At 37.0% G+C, this 21,253-nt stretch overlaps 3 protein-coding genes and 1 pseudogene across 3 annotated transcripts; all 4 read left to right on the top strand.

The window, feature by feature from the left end:
* Positions 1 to 4,746: 4,746 nt before the first annotated feature.
* LOC147486056 (indole-3-acetaldehyde oxidase-like) lies at positions 4,747 to 9,416 on the top strand. The gene is given in 8 exon segments (XM_086573634.1): positions 4,747 to 4,930; positions 5,253 to 6,371; positions 6,374 to 6,495; positions 6,498 to 6,942; positions 7,774 to 8,033; positions 8,178 to 8,408; positions 8,755 to 8,973; positions 9,363 to 9,416. Coding segments are annotated over 8 exon segments (2,607 nt in total). The 5' UTR covers positions 4,747 to 4,773.
* A 984-nt stretch (positions 9,417 to 10,400) lies between these two features.
* LOC147486054 (indole-3-acetaldehyde oxidase-like) lies at positions 10,401 to 14,348 on the top strand. The gene is made up of 5 exons (XM_086570991.1): positions 10,401 to 11,303; positions 11,918 to 12,013; positions 12,284 to 12,382; positions 12,886 to 13,075; positions 13,944 to 14,348. The coding sequence occupies exons 1-5, from the start codon at positions 11,055 to 11,057 to the stop codon at positions 14,171 to 14,173; spliced, it is 864 nt and encodes a 287-aa protein (XP_086427117.1). The 5' UTR covers positions 10,401 to 11,054; the 3' UTR covers positions 14,174 to 14,348.
* LOC147486055 (abscisic-aldehyde oxidase pseudogene) lies at positions 10,420 to 11,049 on the top strand (annotated as a pseudogene).
* Positions 14,349 to 15,466: 1,118 nt separating the features above from the next.
* On the top strand, positions 15,467 to 21,138 carry LOC147486053 (uncharacterized). The gene is made up of 10 exons (XM_086572467.1): positions 15,467 to 15,484; positions 16,799 to 17,060; positions 17,146 to 17,350; positions 17,471 to 17,561; positions 17,651 to 17,796; positions 17,955 to 18,198; positions 18,337 to 18,441; positions 19,708 to 19,890; positions 20,098 to 20,302; positions 20,410 to 21,138. Exons 2-10 carry the CDS (start codon positions 16,838 to 16,840, stop codon positions 20,892 to 20,894), a joined length of 1,887 nt encoding a protein of 628 aa, XP_086428593.1. The 5' UTR covers positions 15,467 to 15,484; positions 16,799 to 16,837; the 3' UTR covers positions 20,895 to 21,138.
* Positions 21,139 to 21,253: the final 115 nt, after the last annotated feature.

The raw sequence follows: 21,253 nt of genomic DNA, 5'->3' as shown, positions 1-21,253 counted from the left end.
TAGATATTTTATTTGGATGTGATTGAGCAACCTATGATTACCAGGAGCAAAAGGCATTGCATGCTGTTACGTGTATTTAAGTGGTTAGGTGTGTTGTAACATACTTTCCAGCGTAGCTTTTTTCTTTTCCTTGAAACATGACAGTAAATACATGATTGTAGCATGCTTAAGTCCCTAGACTGAACTCTAGAACCTCCAACATATTCCCTGTTTATTTTGTTTTTGGGTGCATATAACTTATATGTATAACACTATCAATACCTTGATCCAACTTGAATTGGTTACACCTAATTAAACAAGTCTGTCACGTTTATGTTTGTCGCAATTTGGTTAAGTAAGCTCTTAGTCATATGTTGTTTTAAACATGTTTCACTTCTACTTTTGCTCTAATATATATATTTATTTATTTTCGTTATATCATGCACAAAGGCGCAATATCTAGCATATATGCTATGTCAATCATTTAATAATATAGCCAACAATGTCGTATTTGTGCAAAATCAAGTGAAAAATCCACTGCGTAGGTGTCAAAACTTTATGATAATTGGAAGCGCCGATGGCATTGGCATTCAACAATTTGGAAACCTCATAAGACGACCAACTGATTTTGTCGGCTTTTATTGAAATGAGGAACTCACTATGATCTCTTGGGGGCTAATCAGCAAGTATGTTGACACTTGAATCTGAAAGGTGCTGGATATTGCAAATTGTTGAAGAAAGAACACGCTTTAAGTTTTTTGTGCTGGAGATGTTCTTTTACTGTTAGTGCGAGATCTGGTGTAAACTTAAAGCCACCTCCACTAATATTGATATTAGTAGTCCGAAAATATACGTTTTATTTAGCGTTGTGGTTATTTGATTCCTCAGATGCAGTGGAAGCTTATATGGGACGCTTACCTTGCACAATTTGTTACCTTTACCAACATCAGACTCTTTCGACATGTCGGGAATTAGTTTTTCTAAAAAGTCTTTGAGTTTTTTTATTGTACTTGTTTAATAATCTCTCAATCTTATAGAGTGCACGATTTTGAATTTCCTCATCAGTGAGTGTTAGTTCATCGTTTTTGAGTCTGTTTCTTTCGTCGAAGAGAATGTCATCAGAAAATAATTTCCAATTTTTGTTCCATAGTTCTAAAGGATCGATTATCTCGCAGTACATCAAAAGAGTGACGAACATTTGTCTCAATGTTTTTGGTAATGCTGAAATTGTTGCTTCTTTGATTGCTTCATGCCATTCACCATCGTCTTCCAACAGTCCTAGTGCAAGGCACGCTGACTTGTAGGTCCGATGCACTTTTCCATTTACTGTTCTTATCTCTTTAAAGTTCCTTGGACCCTTCACCGTGTTAAGAAATAGACGAAGATAAAACTGTTCACCTGTTGTCGGTGGGGTATAGTATATCCTGCCTATAGTTCTTCCTGATTTCCTTCTTGTCCATTTCTTGTCATTGTTTGCATCCCATACCCATTTTGTAGGAAATTCAGCATATGTCAATTGCCTTGCATCTTCGTTCTCCGCATTCGTCTTCATCCACTCGGTGAACTGAGTGTCGTGCACTCCACTCCTATTTGCCACATCATGTATATAATCACTGTCCTGGTATATGGTATATGGTAGGCTGTTGGTTTTCCAAGTGGAATGAAAGACGTTCGACTGCCGGGTTTCGATATTGAATGTGAAAACCGAGAATTCTCCAAGCTGCCTCATGTCCTGATAGATAATGACAGTCTTGATATTGTTTGACCTCGTCAACTTCACGCATGACCTGTTCTCCATTTGATTCGCCATTTACATGGTTTATCTTATGTATCCTTTTGTTTTTGGATACCCTGGAATGCTTCAAAGAATCCATGGTAGGCACCAAAAAAAGAAAAAGAAAAAACAGTCTGGACTCTGGACCATTAGCATAACAAACTGCTTGTCTTATTTCCCCTCTAAAAATGATAATATCCGATTGTTTTTAGCACAGCCAGCTCATCTTACTTTAGTGGAATTAAGTGTAACCAATTAAGTCTAATCGGCTTCTTTTCGGTTCATATGATCTTGTTAATTGTATGCAATCTTTATTACGATTATGAATTTTGGGGTTTCATCAACATTCTTGTCAGAAACGCTTTTTGCAGTAGGTCTTGGGTAGTTAGGTGTACCAAAGGAAAGTCTGAAGAGACTATAAAGAACAAAAACATCAAGGAGAGACAAATTTTCGAAAAGAAGAAAGGAAAATTCGAAGCTAGCTAGGCGCTGCCAAGATTTTGATCTATTTCGCATTCATCTCAGTTCTCAGCTATGATTTTTTTATTCTGTTTCCTAAACACAACAATAAGAACCTTAAAAATACACATTGCAATTTGCAGTTTTACGCCAGTGTAAAGAACTTAACTATCCTCTTATAGATTCGATTCATGTTATGCATCCGTATGCGATGGTTCATGGGTGACAAAGAAATCGGAGCCGGGCAGATGGTTAATGGGTGACTAAACTTCGAAAACGGATTTATTTGTAGTTCGATGAAGTATGACGTTTGCTTTATCTGCTTTGACCGTGTATTTCTTCCTTCTCTGGGTGTGCGTCTGTATATTGTAGCTTTTTATTGTAGTGTTGGGTCTAGAGCCGATAGTTCTGATAAAGTTGATAAGTAGTCCAGAAATAAAACAAAAATAGGTGTTTAACTTGGTGTGGGTTGAAGTTATTCTATCTATTGCTGTTGTATTCTACTGACTTACAGAGAGTCTAGGTAAGTTATTCTATCTATTGCTGTTGTATCCCATTTATTTTGTACGAACATTTGAAGAAAATCCTAATGACCATAAGTAGAGTTTAAAGAAATAGAACGTTTAGCTACAGAGCTTAAAGATGCTCACAATAGTAACGATGAACTTGTCATGGAGAAAATCCTTTTAGAAGAAGAGTGCATAGACAATATATTCAAGGGAACTCGATGGGAATTCACTAAGAATCCAGGACCATTCAATGTCAAAGAGCATGTTCTGATAACTACAGACTCTGGATTTTCATATTCAGTTCATAACTATGATTCTTTCTGGTGATTCTGGTGATTGCAATTTGGTGTTTAAGGATAGACATTGATTTTTTTTTTTTTTTTTGCTAAGATGCTTAGTGTTACTGTATAGAATAAATAGATAATGAGGAAAAGAGAAAAAAAGAAAAAGAAGTGAACCTTTCAATGAATCAGCAGGAAGAACGTTGAAGATAAAGATGAGCAGAAGATGAGCAGGATGATGAGTAGGAAAAATTATTGTTAATATATAGAAGATGACCGACACAATTCGATTGCTAATAGAATTTGTTCTAATATATTTAATAGATTGCGATGTTATCTATGAATTGAGTTCGCTATTGTCTCGTGAAAACTCTATTGTCTTCTGAAAACTCTACAGAGTTGTAGTGGAGAGATGAGTCTACGTAGGAAAAGTCTACAGAGTTTTAGTGGAGAGATGAGTCTATGTGGGAGAGCTCTGTTATAAGAAATTGCCACCTAGGATTGTGATTGCCACCTCAGCTGGACTCTGCTTTAATATAGAGAGAGGTGATAGTAGATCTCAAGACTATTCTCATTCGTAAAATAAAAGACAATTCTCACGTTTGTGTCACATAACCATGCCAACAAGATTTATTCTCACTTGTAAAATAAATGATAACAATTCTAAATTTATAGCAATTAATACTTTTGTTTTGTTTGGTAAACAACAACAAAACTTACAATTATCTATCAAAAGAGGTGTTTTTTCTTGGTTACATCGATTCATGAGTGTGAAAACAAATGATATATATCAATCAATGCAATAAATTTTAGATATTATGTTACGAATATTCACAATAAATTTTAGATATTATGTTACGAATATTCAAACATGAACTGCACTTTATACGTGACGTAAGCGATATTAAAAGTCCAATAGAACATAAAGAAAATGATTGTAACAAAAATTAATTTATTGATAATATTGAAGAGTTGATTACAATTTTCGACCATAAATCTCTTTGTATAAACTATAAATAATTTATTCAAATCATCTTAGAAACCTTTTAAAACACTTCCTAACCTATCTATTCCATAATACTAATCTTTTAAAATTACTAAAATTCGTAAACTAAATTTCTATACATTTTAAAATTGTACTTAAATAATAAAAGCGAAAATAATTTGATTTTATTAAATTTGAATTTACTAAAAACAATTAGACAATAAACATAAGCTCTATGTTCTATATTATCATCTATCTATTTCATAATACTAATTTTTTAAGATTACTAAAATTCGTAAACTAAATTTCTATGCATTTTTAAATTGTACTTAAATAATAAAAACGAAAATAATTTAATTTTAATAAATTTAGAAGTACTAAAAACTATTAGATAATAACCATAAATTCTATGTTCTATATCATCAATTCATCATGCACTACATTTGTCAGGAGGCTGCAATTATTGACTTAGTGATAGCGATCCAGACTGTGGGGACCATGTTTCAAACACTCACTCTTTTAGTCTGTGTTTAAGTCAAACCTCTCCTTTCTTAGTGGCACCCACACATCCACAAAAAGACAGGAAACTTTAAATACCAAAAGTTACCAACCAAAATCTAAGCAAACTGGAGTACTGGAGTAGAATCTGTTTTTTAAAATAAAAATTCAAATCGTTGCTTTCACTGTCCTTTTCAAGAATTATAAGAAAGAATTATAATAATAATAATTTTTTATTATGGAGTTAGTATTAATAGTTAAATATCATTATCACTTAATAAAAAAAAAATGGAGAAAGAGAAGAAGATGGAGATAAAAAGCAAGCTGGTTTTCGCGATTAATGGTGAGAGATTTGAAGTTGATAAGATTGACCCTTCAACTACTCTGCTTGAATACCTACGTACTCAGACTCGTTTTAAAGGAACTAAACTCAGCTGTGGAGAAGGTATATATATTCCCACTCATTAAAGGGTATCCTTTTTATAGCTTGAGATGACAAAGTAGTCACTAATATGCTCTGTTGAATCTTGATATTCTTCTTTAGTTCAGTTGGATACAGTTAAATTTTCTTTATCGTATTTGGTTTAAATTTATCTTTTTTAGATTACTTGTTATCACTTGGTGAATTGTTACTTCTGCTGAGTGGGAATACATTGATAAGATCAATTATTGCAAAACTATGGTGTCTTTGAAGCTGGGATATAATTCTGTTTTGATATTTATATTCAGATTGTAATTGTATGATTTCAGGTTGATTTTGAATGCAGGTGGTTGTGGAGCTTGTGTCGTTCTTTTGTCCAAGTACGATCCTGTACTTGAACAAGTTGAGGATTGCACAGTGAGTTCATGCTTGACTCTTCTTTGCAGTATAAATGGATGTTCAGTTACAACCACCGAAGGACTTGGGAACAGCAAAGATGGATTCCACAGTATACACAAAAGGTTTGCTGGTTTCCATGCTTCTCAGTGTGGCTTCTGTACTCCTGGAATGTGCATGTCTCTCTTTTCTGCTCTTGTCAATGCAGAAAAAACTCAGAGGGAAGATCCTCCTTCTGGTTTCTCTAAGCTCACAACATCAGAAGCTGAGAAATCTATTGGAGGACATCTCTGCCGGTGCACTGGGTATCGACCCATTGCAGATGCCTGCAAGAGCTTTGCCGCTGATGTTGATATGGAGGATCTTGGTCTAAATTCATTTTGGAGAGATGGTGATAGTATAGATGTCAAATTAAGTAAATTACCCTCCTATGATAGAAAAGATATATGTACCTTTCCCGACTTCTTGAAAAGTGAGATAAAATCCAAAACCCTTTTTGGTTCAGAAGATTGTTGCTGGTATAGTCCTGATAGTGTTGATGATCTTGAGAACCTATTAGACTCCATAAACACAGAGAATGGGAAACATGTGAAATTGGTAGTTGGCAACACCAGTACAGGCTATTACAAGGAGCTACAACGTAATGACATATACATTGATTTGAGAAATATTCCCGAGCTTTCCATGATCAAACAAGATAGCACAGGTATCGAAATTGGAGCTGCTGTGACTATCTCTAAGGCTATACAGGCTTTGGCGGGACAAGGAGAAAGTAAAGTGCAATGGACTGGAGATTCAGTCTTTAATAAGGTTGCTGATCACATGAATAAGGTTGGATCTGAATTTATCCGTAATACTGCGAGTTTGGGTGGTAATTTGATCCTGGCCCAACGAAAACAGTTTCCTTCAGATATTGCTACTATCCTTCTTGCAGCAGATTCATTGGTGGATATACAGAAAGATCACAGAAGGTCAAAGCTTACACTGGAGGAGTTCTTGGAAGGATCCACATGTGACTCTAATACTATCCTTCTAAATGTTGGAATACCACGTTGGGAGCCAGTAAAAGCTTTTCTTCTGAGAACACACAAATTAAGTTTGAAACCTACCGAGCAGCACCACGACCCCTTGGAAATGCATTGCCCTTCCTCAACGCTGCTTTTTATGGCTCAGTTTACTACTGGTCAGGCGCCTGACAGGTGTCGTCTTGGAAAAAGTTCGTTTGGTTTTTGGTGCCTATGGGACAAAACATGCTATAAGAGCAAAGAAGGTTGAAGAATTTTTAACTGGAAAATCTGTTGGTGCGGATGTTCTTTTTAAGGCTACTCATTTACTTAGAGAAACTATTGTTCCAGACGAGGGCACTTCAAGTCCAGCTTATAGGTCAAGCTTGGCTGTCGGCTTTCTTTTCGATTTTTTTCGGCCTCTGCTTGAAGCTTATATGGCAATTCCCAACGGCATCGTTGATGGATATTTAGATACTCTGGAGGCTTCTGAACGAAAAAATACACGTAAGCTGGTTAGCCAGTCAAAAAATTCATCTTTGCTCCTATCTGGAAAACAGGTGGTAGAAATCAACAGGCAGTATCATCCAGTTGGTGAGCCAACAAAAAAATCTGGAGCAGAGATCCAAGCTTCAGGTCTGCTAACTTATTTGGTGTATAATATGTCAGTTATATCTCATTTTTCTTCTTGGGTTACCACCTAAGGAATTATTTTTCTTTTATCACCATAATCTCAAGCAAGTAATGTCAAAGTAGAAAACAAGAAGGACAATGGGCAACTATCCACACAAGACCAAGATATACGTGGAAAAAAGGGAAGAAAACCACAATCAAGCACGATGGTTTCAGTGTCACTTTAATAGAATTGAGAGTTCAACCTTACAACACAAATTACAATGATAACACACAATATAAACCCCCATCAGAGCCAAAAGGGAAAGCAACCCTTTCATTATGAACCTCTCTCTCTCTCTCTCTCTCTCTCTCTCTCACACACACACACACACAATCACTCATCAAAGATGCTCTAGTTTAGTTTTAGAACTGCACATATCATTATACAAGTTTTGGACTCCAAGAAATACAAACTAAGCATAAATTAGCTTGCCAGACGACACGTTTGAGCATCGCATTCTATTTTATATTTTGTTCGAATGTCCTTTTGCCACCTTCGTACCACAGAGTATGGGCCGATTGACCTTCCTAACAATGACAACTTGGAGCTTAACCGAGCAGTCCTGAAAGCATGAATGTGAAACACAGTTAAATAATCGTCTCTATTGTGTAATGTCAACATCTCTTCGGTTATGATAGTGTTGCATGGGATCTTTGTTCTGACTTCTTTTTTGGTCCCGTGTATTAGAGTTATCTCAAGCAAGAAAATTACATTTGAAAAGTCAAAAACATAATTCGAGGTAGGACTTTACGAAGCATTGTGATGGATATTGACTTTATCATATTATGCAGGGGAAGCTGTGTTTGTGGATGACATTCCTCCACCGAAGGACTGTCTTTATGGAGCATTCATTTATAGCACAAGGCCTTTGGCATGGGTGAAGGGTATTGGGTTTAGGGCTCCATCACTTCCTGATGGAGTTCTAAAAGTCATTTCTTATAAAGACATCCCTGAAGGAGGGGAGAACGTAGGATCTAAATCCCTGTTTGGATCTGAACCTTTGTTTGCTGATGATCTTACTCGGTTTGCCGGACAGCCAGTTGGTTTTGTGGTAATCCATCTCTTATTGCAATGTTCTCATGCATACCTACTGCTATATTGCTACTGGTAATCTGAACTGTGCTAACAGTTGGTTGGGCATTTCATATGCCTAGTCTGTGCTTGACAACCATAATTGTTCAATTTGTTGTTGTAGGTTGCTGACACCCAGAAACATGCAGACATGGCAGCTAATCTTGCAGTTGTTGATTATGACACTGGAAATCTGGAACCCCCAATTTTGTCAGTAGAAGAGGCAGTTGAGAGGTCCAGCTTCTTTGAGGTCCCTCCCTTCCTTAAAGCACAACCAGTTGGAGATTTTTCAAAAGGAATGGCGGAAGCTGATCATAAGATTCTTTCAGCCGGGTGTTTCTCCAAATCATTTATTGTATTTATAGCATGGAGTAGGATCAAACTTTATTGAAGAAGACCCAAAACCAATCCAACTCAAAATTCACTGATATGGTATGTTCTTTTTCGAAAGTGGATAGTGTGATTCCTGTGAGGTAATGGTGGTTGGTTATATTTTCCGATGAATTTATTTAATCATGAGAATGCACTGGGGTGTGGTTGCCCTGCATCTGGAGTTCTTGAGCATTTTTTGGATTTCGACAGCTAATATTGCAAGAATTTTGGGTGTTTGTGTGCGCATGTGTCACTAAAGTGTTTTTGTAATGGTGGTTTTCAAATCAAACTTGGGTTCACTAAAGTGTTTTTGTCATGGTGGTTTTCAGATAAAACTTGGGTCTCAATATTATTTCTATATGGAGGCGCAGACTGCTCTTGCTATACCAGACGAGGACAATTGCATGGTCATTTACAGTTCAAGCCAGTGCCCTGAGTCTGCAGGCCACGTGATTGCCAGATGCCTAGGTGTTCCAGAACACAATGTTCGTGTGATTACAAGAAGAGTTGGAGGAGGATTTGGTGGGAAGGCATTTCGCGCAATGCCGGTGAGTTGCCCCCACCAAAATATGTACTTAATACTTGTATGAATGGTTCTTTGGGTCTCATTTTGTTAGACACTGAAATCTTTATCCTGTTTTAAATGAGATCAGTAACTCTTTGATGCTGGCGGGGTTCGAGCCCTAGACCTCTGGTATCATCACCCAAAGGTTTTACCGACTTTGCTAGTCGACACTTGCTTTATCCATATATATTAGCTCAGTCAGAAATATGCCTAGGGCAGGATAAATTCATAATTAATGATTTCGTGAACTGGAACCATACCAATACCTTTAACGATGTTTCATCATTGGGAATAGGAACAACAAGTCAACAAGTTCTTATCACATCATCATCATCATCATCTTAAGTTTCAATTGTTTTTGTTCTTCTGCAGGCAAAGCTGCTTTGTGATTTCTTTGAAATGATATTTTGTATTCTCTCAAATTAGTCAAATGCAATCTGACACTATGTTAAGAGTTGTCATATTTGAGATCATGTTTAGACTTTAGAGCCAAGTCGGTGGCAGTGTGTCATTGTTTAATGCATGCTTAGTGACTAAATTAATGTCTTGGCTTCATAGTGAAGTCGGAAAGATCCTTATTTGGCTTCCTAGTTATCAGTTAGCTCTCTTATTGATTATTGTTAGGGTTAACTAGTATTACCCCCCCACTAGATGAGCCAATTAGGATTTCCCCCTTACTAGATGGGGAAATTAGGGTCTCCCCTAAGTACACAAAAAAAGTCAGCTTGGGTTGACCGTGTTTTTTTTTTTGTGTATTTGGGGAGACCCTAATTTCCCATCTAGTGGGGAAATCCTAATCGCTCATCTAGTAGGGATAATACCTGTTAACCCTTATTGTTATTGGTTATCTAGATGTGTCAACATTATACTACAAAGTAAAAGTAAGAAGGAATCAGACACAAATAAAAATGAGAGGAAGAGAGAGGGAGGAAGAGAGTGTGTGTTAGAGAGAATGGGGCTGAGTTGAATAGTCTCAACCCTAACTGTAATAGTATATTTATAAGTGTCAATTACAGATCTGCAGAGATCTGTAGAGATGTTACAGTTGTATAGTTGCCATAAATACATTCTCTCATATTATGACATATTCCATACTATTAGGGTAAACCCTAATTAATGATATGGTACTCTACGTACTAGAATACTTTATTGAGTTTATTGTCAACAATTATAAACAAAACTGACTCCTAGTGCTATTCTTCTACTTCTTTAACTAGCTATGACATGACTAACTCTTGTTCATTTTTTTATTGATTTATTTTTTTGAAAATTTACAACACATGGCCTGGCTATTAAAAGCAAGTTTGTGTTTTAATGGCTATTAAAAGCACCCCGTGATGTTTCAGGTGTCTTCAGCTTGTGCACTCGCGGCACACAAATTACTGACGTCCAGCACGAATCTACCTCAACCGAAAAGACTGATATGATCATGGCCGGAGGAAGACATCCTATGAAAATAAATTATAGTGTGGGTTTTAAATCCAATGGGAAAATCACAGCTCTGCACCTTGATATTTTAGTCAATGCGGGGATATCTGAAGATATAAGTCCGATAATGCCACACAATATGTCGGGAACAGTGAAGAAGTACAACTGGGGAGCTCTATCTTTTGATATAAAGGTGTGCAAGACAAACCATTCAAGTAAGTCAGCAATGCGAGCACCAGGAGAGGTGCAGGCATCATACATTGCCGAGGCTGTGATTGAACATGTTGCATCTTTCCTATCTATGGAAGTCAATACCGTAAGGAACAGGAACATTCACACGGTGGAGAGCTTGGCATTGTTTTATAAAGGTAGCTCTGGGGATCCTCTGGAGTATACTTTGCCTTCCATTTTAGAAAAATTAGTTAACTCTTCAAATTTTCACGAAAGGGTTAAAGTTGTAGAAAGTTTCAATATTTGTAGCAAGTGGAGGAAAAGGGGAATTTCTTGTGTACCTATCGTGCATGAGGTTATGTTGAGGCCTACTCCTGGTAAAGTGAGCATTCTTGGTGATGGTTCAGTTGTGGTTGAAGTTGGAGGGATTGAGCTGGGCCAGGGCTCTGGACAAAGGTGAAACAGATGACGGCGTTTAGTCTCAGTTCCATAGGGTGTGAAGGAAGTAGAAGTCTGTTGGAGAGGGTACGAGTCCTTCAATCAGATACCCTGAGCGTAGTGCAAGGTGGGTTTACAGCTGGGAGCACTACGTCAGAGGCGAGCTGTGAAGCAGTCCGGCTTTGCTGTAATGCATTGATCGAAAGACTAATCCCACTAAAGGAACATTTGTTAGAAAAGATGGGTGTTGTGTTGTGGGATACTTTGATAAGCCAGGTGACTATTTGAACACAGTTCTAGCAAGTTTATCAGTTAACTTCAATTATGATATCCTTTCCCCAAGTTACTAGATCAGTTTTGGGAGGTAAGAAACGCCATGACATTCATATAATAATGTCATTGTCAGATTGGCGTCATGGGTAGTTGGAATATTACACTCAAGTCAGACTTCACATGCTATTTGTTTATTGGAGCTCTGTATAATTTAGTCCTAAGTATTTAGATATGTGTATGTCACATATTCTCAAGACAGTTTTGGCTGTCTGCCACTGGACCAGTTTGATGCATTCCCTGACCAAACCCTATCCATTATGATCAAGGATTAGATTAGATCTGATCTATGAGACACACTTTTACTGGTTTAAAATCTAGCTGATGTAACCTCAAAAATTGGACTTGCACCACACATGTAAAAACAGTAATGATATTCAATGCCTGGTAGGTGGATCCAAATGGAATGTGGACAAAAATAAAGTTCTTGACTGAAATCTACAATTATGATGGTTTTCGTGGAGCTGAAAAAGGGTTGGACCTGACCTGATTGACAATGAACTCCTTAACTAGACAGTCTTGAGTGCCATTCTCACTCTTTTCTTTTATAAATTTTTCAGGCAACGATGCAAGCTGTGAATTTGTCATCAAGTACTTACTATGTTCCTGATGTAACTTCTAGTCGGTATCTAAACTATGGGGCTGCAGTAAGTGAGGTGAGGTTACTTCATTCCTCACATTTATCATTACTGAAAGCTTGTGTAGTATTTTGCTTCTTTGTAAGGTAAGCAGGGTTAGTGTGACATTAGTACCAAAGTTAACACTATTCTGTCCAGTGTGTGCTCTGTGAAAAATTCTTGGAACATTGAAGCCGAGGCTAGAAATTATAAAACTGTTTACATTAGTTCAATAGACATCTATTCCCTTGGGGATTTTATTACCTAAATGTCTTACTTGCTAGGCTTTACTAACTTGAATGTGAACAGGTGGAAATTGACCTTCTCACTGGAGCAACCACAATATTGCAGACAGACATCATCTATGATTGCGGACAGAGCTTAAACCCAGCTGTGGATTTAGGACAGGTTAGTTACGCTAAAGCCAAATGTAATTTTGCTTCCATTCTTATGAACCTACTATTTTTTCTCATTGGCTTCTTTAGACTTAAGATCTAAAGGTATGTGTTCGGTATGGTTTGTCTAGTCTGTAACTTACGGTACATCTGACGACATTTGCACATGTAATTTTAATGTTAGTATTTGGCAACTGTTACCAGATGTTTAGGAGATGCATGCTACCACTACCAGCTGGTTTATGTCATAAAGGGAACTTAATTAGACTGAAAATCTGGTAGATCTCCATAGGGTGTCTTTCTCACCAAATCAAGTGATTCCGCTCATTTAACCCCGGGTCTAAAATTTTGAATATGATGAATAGTTCAGAAGAAATTTTTAGATCTGTTATGTATTGCCTTTAGCTTTTTGTGTGTGTAGTAGGTAGGCCTCTTCAATGTGGAACCTGTTGAGTGCTGACTTCATCTTTGACTAGACACTTTGAATCTAATACTACTAGTTTTTTTTTTTCAAAGATTGAGGGCGCTTTTATTCAAGGAGTTGGATTTTTCATGCTGGAGGAATATCTGACAAATTCAGATGGATTGGTGGTATCGGAAGGAACATGGACCTACAAGATTCCAACAATTGACACCATTCCTAAACAGTTCAATGTTGAGATACTGAGCAGCGGGCATCACCAAAAACGTGTTCTTTCCTCGAAAGGTTAAGCCCGAACTCTTGCCTTGAATGGTTAAAAGGAATATTTGGTATTTTTTTTTTTGCTAGAAGGTAATTTTGTATTAGCAAAACTGAAAAAAAATATGTCTGTTACACCCAGTGACAGTCTGGTATTGTTGTATTCCAACATTACAAATTATTCAGGAAATAAATCTAAAATAGGTAGAGAAGGGTTTTGCTACCCTGATCACAAAATCTACCCTATTGTTCCACTACTGTTTTAACCATTAGAGAGTTAAAGGAACATTTTAGTAGCTCTCTTGTAGACGACTCGTAAATGTAGGAAAATGCTCCCGAAAAATGAAATAAAATGTAGGAATATGCTCCTAGTGGCCAAAACCTCCTACTTAGAATGGGGCCTAGGAGGGAGGAAATGCAGAATTGGTTGATTACACAGTACTAGACTGCCACCATGTACTAGATACTAAATCAAATCTGCTTCCCTTCTCTTTGTAGTGACCTTTTCTTTTACCACATTTCTCCTAGGTCAGCGTCCTTTCCACTCTTTGAAATTGAAAAGAAAAGGCAAGCCATAGTAATGTGTTGTTTACCCCAAAGAAGGTCTTGTCTTTCCTGATGGACCCACCTATCACATTACTTCACCACAACATTGTTAACAAGAGTTCGTCTCTGATCATTCTTAATTTATAAAATTAACCTGGATTTCGACTGCACTCTTTTAGTTTATCAGGATAAATAATGAACAATCCAGAGAAAGAAATTTATTAATGTATGGTTGACTTCATTCATCGTCCATTTAGGTATTTTGCCACAGTTCCCTTAGTTTGGTTCCCTTTATCACAGATCTTCACATAGTTCTTTAATGGATATTTTTTTTTATCCTTGTTTTCAGCTTCTGGGGAGCCACCATTACTTCTGGCAATCTCAGTTCACTGCGCAACAAGAGATGCTGTTAGAGAAGCCAGAAAACAGCTTCTTTCTTGGAGTGGGACAAATGGGTCTGATTTAACCTTCCAACTTGATGTCCCTGCAACCATGCCAGTGGTAAAGGAGCTCTGTGGACTAGACAATGTGGATAGGTACTTACAAAGCCTGCTTTCTAGTAACGGATATGCAGTTTAGCTTGCTTTGTTTCATTATGACTGATTCATGGTTTGTACATTAGATTTGGGCATTGATTTGTATCTTATGTTCTGGTAATTAACAGAAGTCAAGATCATATTGTAACATTGCACAACTAATAAAAGATCAACGGCATTACTACAAGATGAATTGAATAAAGTTATTTGGCCATCCATCTCTATTAGAACTTAGACCTAGTATTTACAGTGTTTATGATCCTTGGATCCCTATTCCTAGAACTAACTTGGCTTATGGTAGATAGAATAGTATGTAAAATCATGGGTTAAATTATAGTACAGTAAACATTTACTTTAAAGAGGAAAACTAAAAGGAAACAGTTCAATTTCGAGAAGACTACAAAATGTTGCAAACCGGCGAGATGCTACTGCCATATGGAAAAATGATTGACGGATGTTGAGGAGGATTGTCCAAGTGTATGATATTCATTAATTCCTCCAAATTAGTATGCTAAAAGCACCAAGGTCAATTACTAAGACCATGAAAGCAGAATAAGCAGAATTTGTTTCCTGGTAAACGTTGATAATGCAGACTCTTTTTTATACCCTGATTTTCCTTGCATAGTTTCTAAAGTGGACCACAGTGCCAGTCCAAAATGTGGAGCGCCAAAGCGGGAACTCCAGAGCGGCTAAGTTCAACACTCTTAAATCTTAATTACCATAACAAATGCTTGTTGAAAAGTCAGTTTTCTTTCTTAATCCATTTTATCTATTCTAATTTTGGTAAGATGGTCAGAGAGATATGACCTGGTCAGTTAGACAAAATTCATCCAATATCCACCAAATCATGCTTAATCCGCAAATCCTTTTCTATTATCCAGCCTATTGATTATAGAATTTGCCAACTATCAGATTTTTAAGCGAGAAAAAGAAATTTCCAAACTAAAATTTGCGAATATAAATCCAAATGTGATATTATTCTAGCTGACTTATTCTAGCTGGAAATTGACCACTAATCCACGGTTGTGGTTCATGAGTTCATCACATTACTTGATAAGGAGATTACCGTTTTTTTTTTTTTTTAAATGTACAACAAAATCTATGTCTTATTTTTAGCAAAAGCTTAAAATATAGGAAAAAAACGGTTACTAAAAATTAAAGATGGATGCATGCATGCCGTTAGTTTTGAGGGAGTCCAGTAACCCAGTTGTAGAGGTGTACGTTGTGGCTAAATTTAGTGGGTTTTCTAGTGTTGTCCCCGTGATGTCTCAATCTTGAATTCAGTTTTCTTCATATAAATACCACGTCGTTATCCTCTCTAAGTAAAAAAAACAAGGTGGATTGCAGAACTTTTGTAAGTTCTTTCTAGCTCCTCTTTGAAGCACCTTGTTTTTTCTATTAAGTATTCTGTCATCTTTTTAGGAAGTGGGATTTGTTACTATGATTTCCTTAGAGATAAGCAAGCACTCTTCACAATGAAATGTATATAGTAGTCATGACTTCATGACAGCTTATGTTTATAGCAATCTCTTAAGTGCTAAGATCAATGCAAATTGAGATGTGTGGACATTCATGCACATCGTAATCCACAGTTACCTTAGTTTGGTGCAATATGATTTTGTTCCTAAAGAGGTCTAGAATCTTTCCTATTGATTCCTATGAAAACTTTTATTAGAAAAATTTTGAATTCGAAATTTTCATACTGAATACGAAGAGGTATGATGTGCTTACTGCATTTCTTGACTATCAATCTTGGAAAGCTTCTTTGTCAAGATATCTTCATTGCTTCATCTCTTTTCCCATTCTGCCCTGAATTTTGCTTGTTTTTTCTGGTTTTATTTGTATCTTCCCATATGAATAGCATACATATTTGTTAAGGGATTACAATCTTGAGCATTATGTGCTACATAGTCAAAGAGACATTTCAAGCATGTCTGCCTATTCAGCATGCTATGTGGTACACCATTCCTAATGTGGACCATTACTTCCACATCTGCTTCAATACCTTTCTCATCTCATCTGCTGATGCCCAACCTGCCATGATGGCAGAGAATTGAATCGTCTCTTAAAGGAAGTTTTTTTGAAAATTGACTCATAAGTCCATCTGTTTCATTCAAAGATTTCTTTTAGAGGGTATTTGATATGTTGTTTTAGATAAGAATAGGCATTGCTCTTTTTGTTCAATTCGATTGCTCTTTTAAACTTGCTTTTGACACAAAGTTGAGAATGGTAAGATATTCTTCTAGGTGTCTTTTCCATGTATATTCACTCGTTTTGTTTAGGAATGTCCATTTTACAAAAGTTATTATTTTCATTTTTGAGGCCTGTCTTTTTAAATTCTCAGCCGTGGACTTCTATACTACCATTCTTTTGCTGCAGAGCAGACCCTCGTTGTACATTCAAGCAATCAAGCCTAGTCATATCTTTCCTTCACATTCTTTGAATAGGTTCAGTTTGTATGGCCTTATACCAGTTTCATCAAGCTTTTGCGTTGTTATTCTTGTTTTTCAACCTTTTTTCACATGTTTGATTGACTTATTTGAATCTATCTGATCAGTATTGATGTTTTAGCTGTAATCGTCTTTGAGTCTTATAGTTACAGTTGATGATAAATATAGTTTTGTTGTGTGCTGAATCCTATGGAACTTCTTGGCTGCCCTGATCTCAGGATTGTACGAAGTGGTGAAAGTTGGACTCGTACTCTTTGATGGCAAAAGTTTTGATCCCCTTAGTGGGGCTTTTGTACTTATGTTGTTGGGCTGCCACGGCGGAAGACACAGGATTCATCAAATACAAGGACCCAAAGCTTCCAATGGGTATTCGGATCAGGGACCTGATGAAGCGGATGACTCTAGCGGAGAAGATTGGCCAGATGACTCAAATCGAGCGTCTAAATGCTACAGCTGATGTTATGAAGAACTTTTTCATTGGTAATGATCAATGACCCACACCTGAACTTGCATCTTCTAGCGTAAAATGCTTAAACAGTTTAACTAAATTAAATATGTTTGCCAGGGAGTGTTTTGAGTGGTGGAGGGAGTGTACCAAAACCTAATGCTGCTGCTGCGGATTGGGTTAATATGGTGAATGAAATACAGAAAGCTGCTCTATCAACTCGTCTTGGGATTCCAATGATATATGGAATTGATGCTGTTCATGGACATAACAATGTCTACAAAGCCACAATATTTCCTCACAATGTTGGACTTGGGGCCACCAGGCAAGCATTTCGTGATTCCACTTGTTCTGTATTTTCGTTTAGGGCTCTTACTGGACAGTCTATATACTTTCTTGATTGATACACCTACATCTTTTTAACAAACATTCTGTTGTGCACCAGGGATGCTGATCTTGTGAAGAGAATTGGTGCTGCCACTGCTATTGAAGTTAGAGCTACCGGAATACCATATGCTTTTGCTCCATGCATTGCGGTATGTCCAATTGACGTAGTTTCACAAAGTTTACGCCCAAAAAATTCTAACTCCCATCGTTATCCTTCTTCTTTTTTCGAATGATTCAGGTATGTAGAGATCCAAGGTGGGGTCGATGCTATGAAAGCTACAGTGAGGATCCAACAATTGTGCAACAAATGACAGAGCTTATATCTGGTTTACAAGGAGATATACCTGAAGGTTCTCGAAAGGGTGTTCCTTATGTTGGTGGGAAGTAAGTAACAAGTTCCCCTTGATTTCATCTTTCCTTTTGTTTATCTCTAATACATAGCTCATTGAGAGAAAACTTCTTATGTCGCAGATGCTTAAATTAGTCGTTGTGTGCTAATCTGAATCGAAGTTTATTATTAACCTGCTTATCTTCCTATGCAGAGACAAGGTTGCAGCTTGCGCAAAGCACTTTGTAGGTGATGGTGGTACAATCAACGGCATAAATGAGAATAATACTGTTGCTAACGGACATGAGATATATAACATCCACATGCCAGCCTACTACAACTCAATTATTAAGGGTGTCTCAACCGTCATGGCCTCCTACTCAAGTTTGAATGGAGTTAAGATGCATGCTAACCGTGCAATGTTGACTGGTTTCCTCAAGGAGGCTCTTCATTTCCGGGTACAGTTATTCTAGCTAATTAAGGGTTTATTCTTCCTGGCCGGTTTCAGGAAAGCCACTTTATGAAATTCCGGTAATGCTGGTCTCACCCACTTGACCAAACCTTAACTTTTGTATGCATTGTTCACAAAATTTCAGGGTTTCGTCATCTCAGATTGGGAAGGAATCGACAGGATTACTCCCATACCTCATTCAAACTACACTTACTCTATTCAAGAATCTATTAATGCTGGTGTTGACATGGTCAGTATTGTGAATGCTGCTTTAACCAGTTTTTTCTGCAAATATTTAGGGAAAGATCTTAACATTATTGTGTAATTCTTGATAATACCTCTACTCATTGTCACCAAGTTCGAAACGCCCTTAAAACCCAAGATATTGGCAAGGCGTCTGGTTCCAGTTTAAAACCCGGGTTTTTCAAAAAAACCCGTTTTAAACTTAAAAAACGTTTAAAACCCAAGATTTTGAAAATCTCCCGTTTAAAACTTTTTTTTTTTTTTTTTTTTTTTTTTTTTTTAATCTAAAAGAAAACACGAAGAAGAAAAAAGGGTTTTGGAGTTTAACTTTTTAAAGAGTGGGCGTTAGATTGACTTATTGAGACAGTTTTATTTTGTTTTGGACTATTAATAATTAATTATAAATTTTAAAGTTATTAACTTATTTGTAGAACTTGATTATGCCATTATGGTTGGTAATTAGTAGTATCTTATTTAGAGTCGTGTTTTGGTACTGAATCTAAAACTTCTAGTATTTGGATGAGTAATGATAATTTGATACTTTCATGTATTTGAATTTTCTTTCATTTGTATTATTTTTATTTTTATTTTATGTGTCAATTCTTTTTTCCACTCTTATAAAAAAATCAAATTCTTTATCTATTATATTATTTATCATCGGTTTTTATAGTTTCTTGTACGTATTGTACTTATTATACGTTTTAAACCCGTTTTACCGTTTTAAACCTGTTTTTTATGTACCACGTTTTTTTACGCTTTTTTTCAGTTTTTTTCCCGAGACATTCCGTTTAAAACACGAACTAAGTTTTTTTCAAATACACCGTTTTAAAACCGTACCGTACTTGGTGACAATGCCTCTACTGCCGGGTACATGTTTTTGTTAGTTTTTCCGCTTAGAAATACTTGTCCTAGTAGTAGTAGACTAGTACGTAGTTATTAATGACATTCTTTGTATGTATAGTAGTTAGCTTTCCAAACGGACTGTAAGATTTCTTGGTTCAGGCCTGATTTAATGTCTTCCAGTGCTGCAAAAGTCTCTAGAACTGTAGCGTGAATTCACTCATCGAGTTCAAAACCCTGTGTACAGAATTTGATTTCATGTCTACTACACAGTACCTGTCATCCAATCTACTCGAGATCAAATGAGTTGCCCGAACTTGCATCAATCCTGCTAGTTCGTTTTGGTTTATGTAGAGCATACATATTTTCATTTCCAGTTTAGTGTGTGCAGTTTGAAACCAGCATATATTAATCTTTTCCTAGTGTGGTACAGGTCATGGTTCCTTACAACTACCCAGAGTTCATCAGTATTCTGACAGATTTAATCAATAAAAATGCTATTCCAATGAACCGTATTGATGATGCAGTGAAGAGAATCTTGCGGGTCAAGTTCAGCATGGGTCTTTTTGAGAACCCAATAGCTGATCTCACCTATGCTAATATGCTCGGATCCAAGGTAAGCTAGTTCTGTTGATGAAACACCTCAGTCCTCAACTAGAACTGAATTCTTGGTATTACAATCCATGTATTCTGCATAACTCTGTAGGATGGTTCTATTATCCATCAAATTAATTATACTAAACTTGTCATTTACTCTAATTTCCCAGTCTTTCTGGTACTTCCAAATAACTCTTAACTTCTCAAATGTTTTAATCTTGAACAGGAGCACCGAGAATTGGCACGAGAAGCTGTAAGGAAATCTCTGGTGCTACTGAAAAATGGCAAAACAAATAATAACCCAGTGCTTCCCTTACCCAAGAAGGCACCAAAAATTCTTGTTGCTGGAACTCATGCTGATAACTTAGGCTATCAATGTGGTGGGTGGACGATCGAGTGGCAGGGACTCACGGGAAACAACATCACAGAAGGTATATTTTGCCATCTTCACCTTCATTGTTAACAGACATGCACTAAGAGTCTAAGACTTAACAAGTATATTCTTGCAAGTCATTTAACTTACATGCTTCAAGAACAGGAACCACCATCCTCAAGGCAATCGAAGCCACGGTCGACAAAAGCACCCAAGTTGTCTACAATGAGAACCCCAGCGACGACCTCCTGAAATCCAATGGCTTCTCCTATGCTGTTGTCGTAGTTGGCGAGGTTCCTTATGCAGAGACTAAGGGTGACAGCTTTAACCTCACAATCCCTGCCCCTGGCCCAGAAATAATCACTAGAGTCTGTGCACAAATCAAGTGTGTTGTCGTTGTAGTTTCTGGCCGTCCTGTTGTGATCGAACCATACATCCAGTCAATTGACGCTCTAGTAGCTGCATGGCTCCCTGGTAGTGAAGGTCAAGGTGTAGCCGACGTTCTTTTTGGTGACTTTGGGTTCCATGGCAGGCTTGCTCGAACTTGGTTCAAGTCTGTTGATCAGCTCCCAATGAACATAGGCGATGCACATTATGATCCACTCTACCCATTCGGATTTGGCCTTTTAACTGAGCCAACACACCAGTAGAGAAAATTTTTGTGTTGACATAGGGTGCTATGGAGAGGTTATCAAGTGTTTTATTTTACCCCAAAATGTGCCTAGCTATACGGCTATGTATACTGAAAAAGTAAAAAAAAAAAAAGAAGAATCACAACATGGTTTGTTTGGTAACTGAAATGTTTCAACAATATTCAAGACCAGTTTTATGAGCAATGACTACTAGTATTTGTACATCACCATTATGACATTATGTGATCTTCTACTTGGCACAGTTGCACTATAGAGCTTACACACATTGTATGTACACGAGCAACTCCAATACTTCCAAACTCAAATACACAACAATGGGCTAAATGGTATTTTCGACCACGTTTAACTTGGGCTAT

This window comes from Coptis chinensis, chromosome 7 (genome assembly GCF_015680905.1).
Source record: "Coptis chinensis isolate HL-2020 chromosome 7, ASM1568090v1, whole genome shotgun sequence".
Classification (NCBI taxonomy): domain Eukaryota; kingdom Viridiplantae; phylum Streptophyta; class Magnoliopsida; order Ranunculales; family Ranunculaceae; genus Coptis; species Coptis chinensis.
The sequence above is the reverse complement of the archived record's forward strand: the minus strand, read 5'-3'. Positions and strand labels throughout refer to the sequence as shown.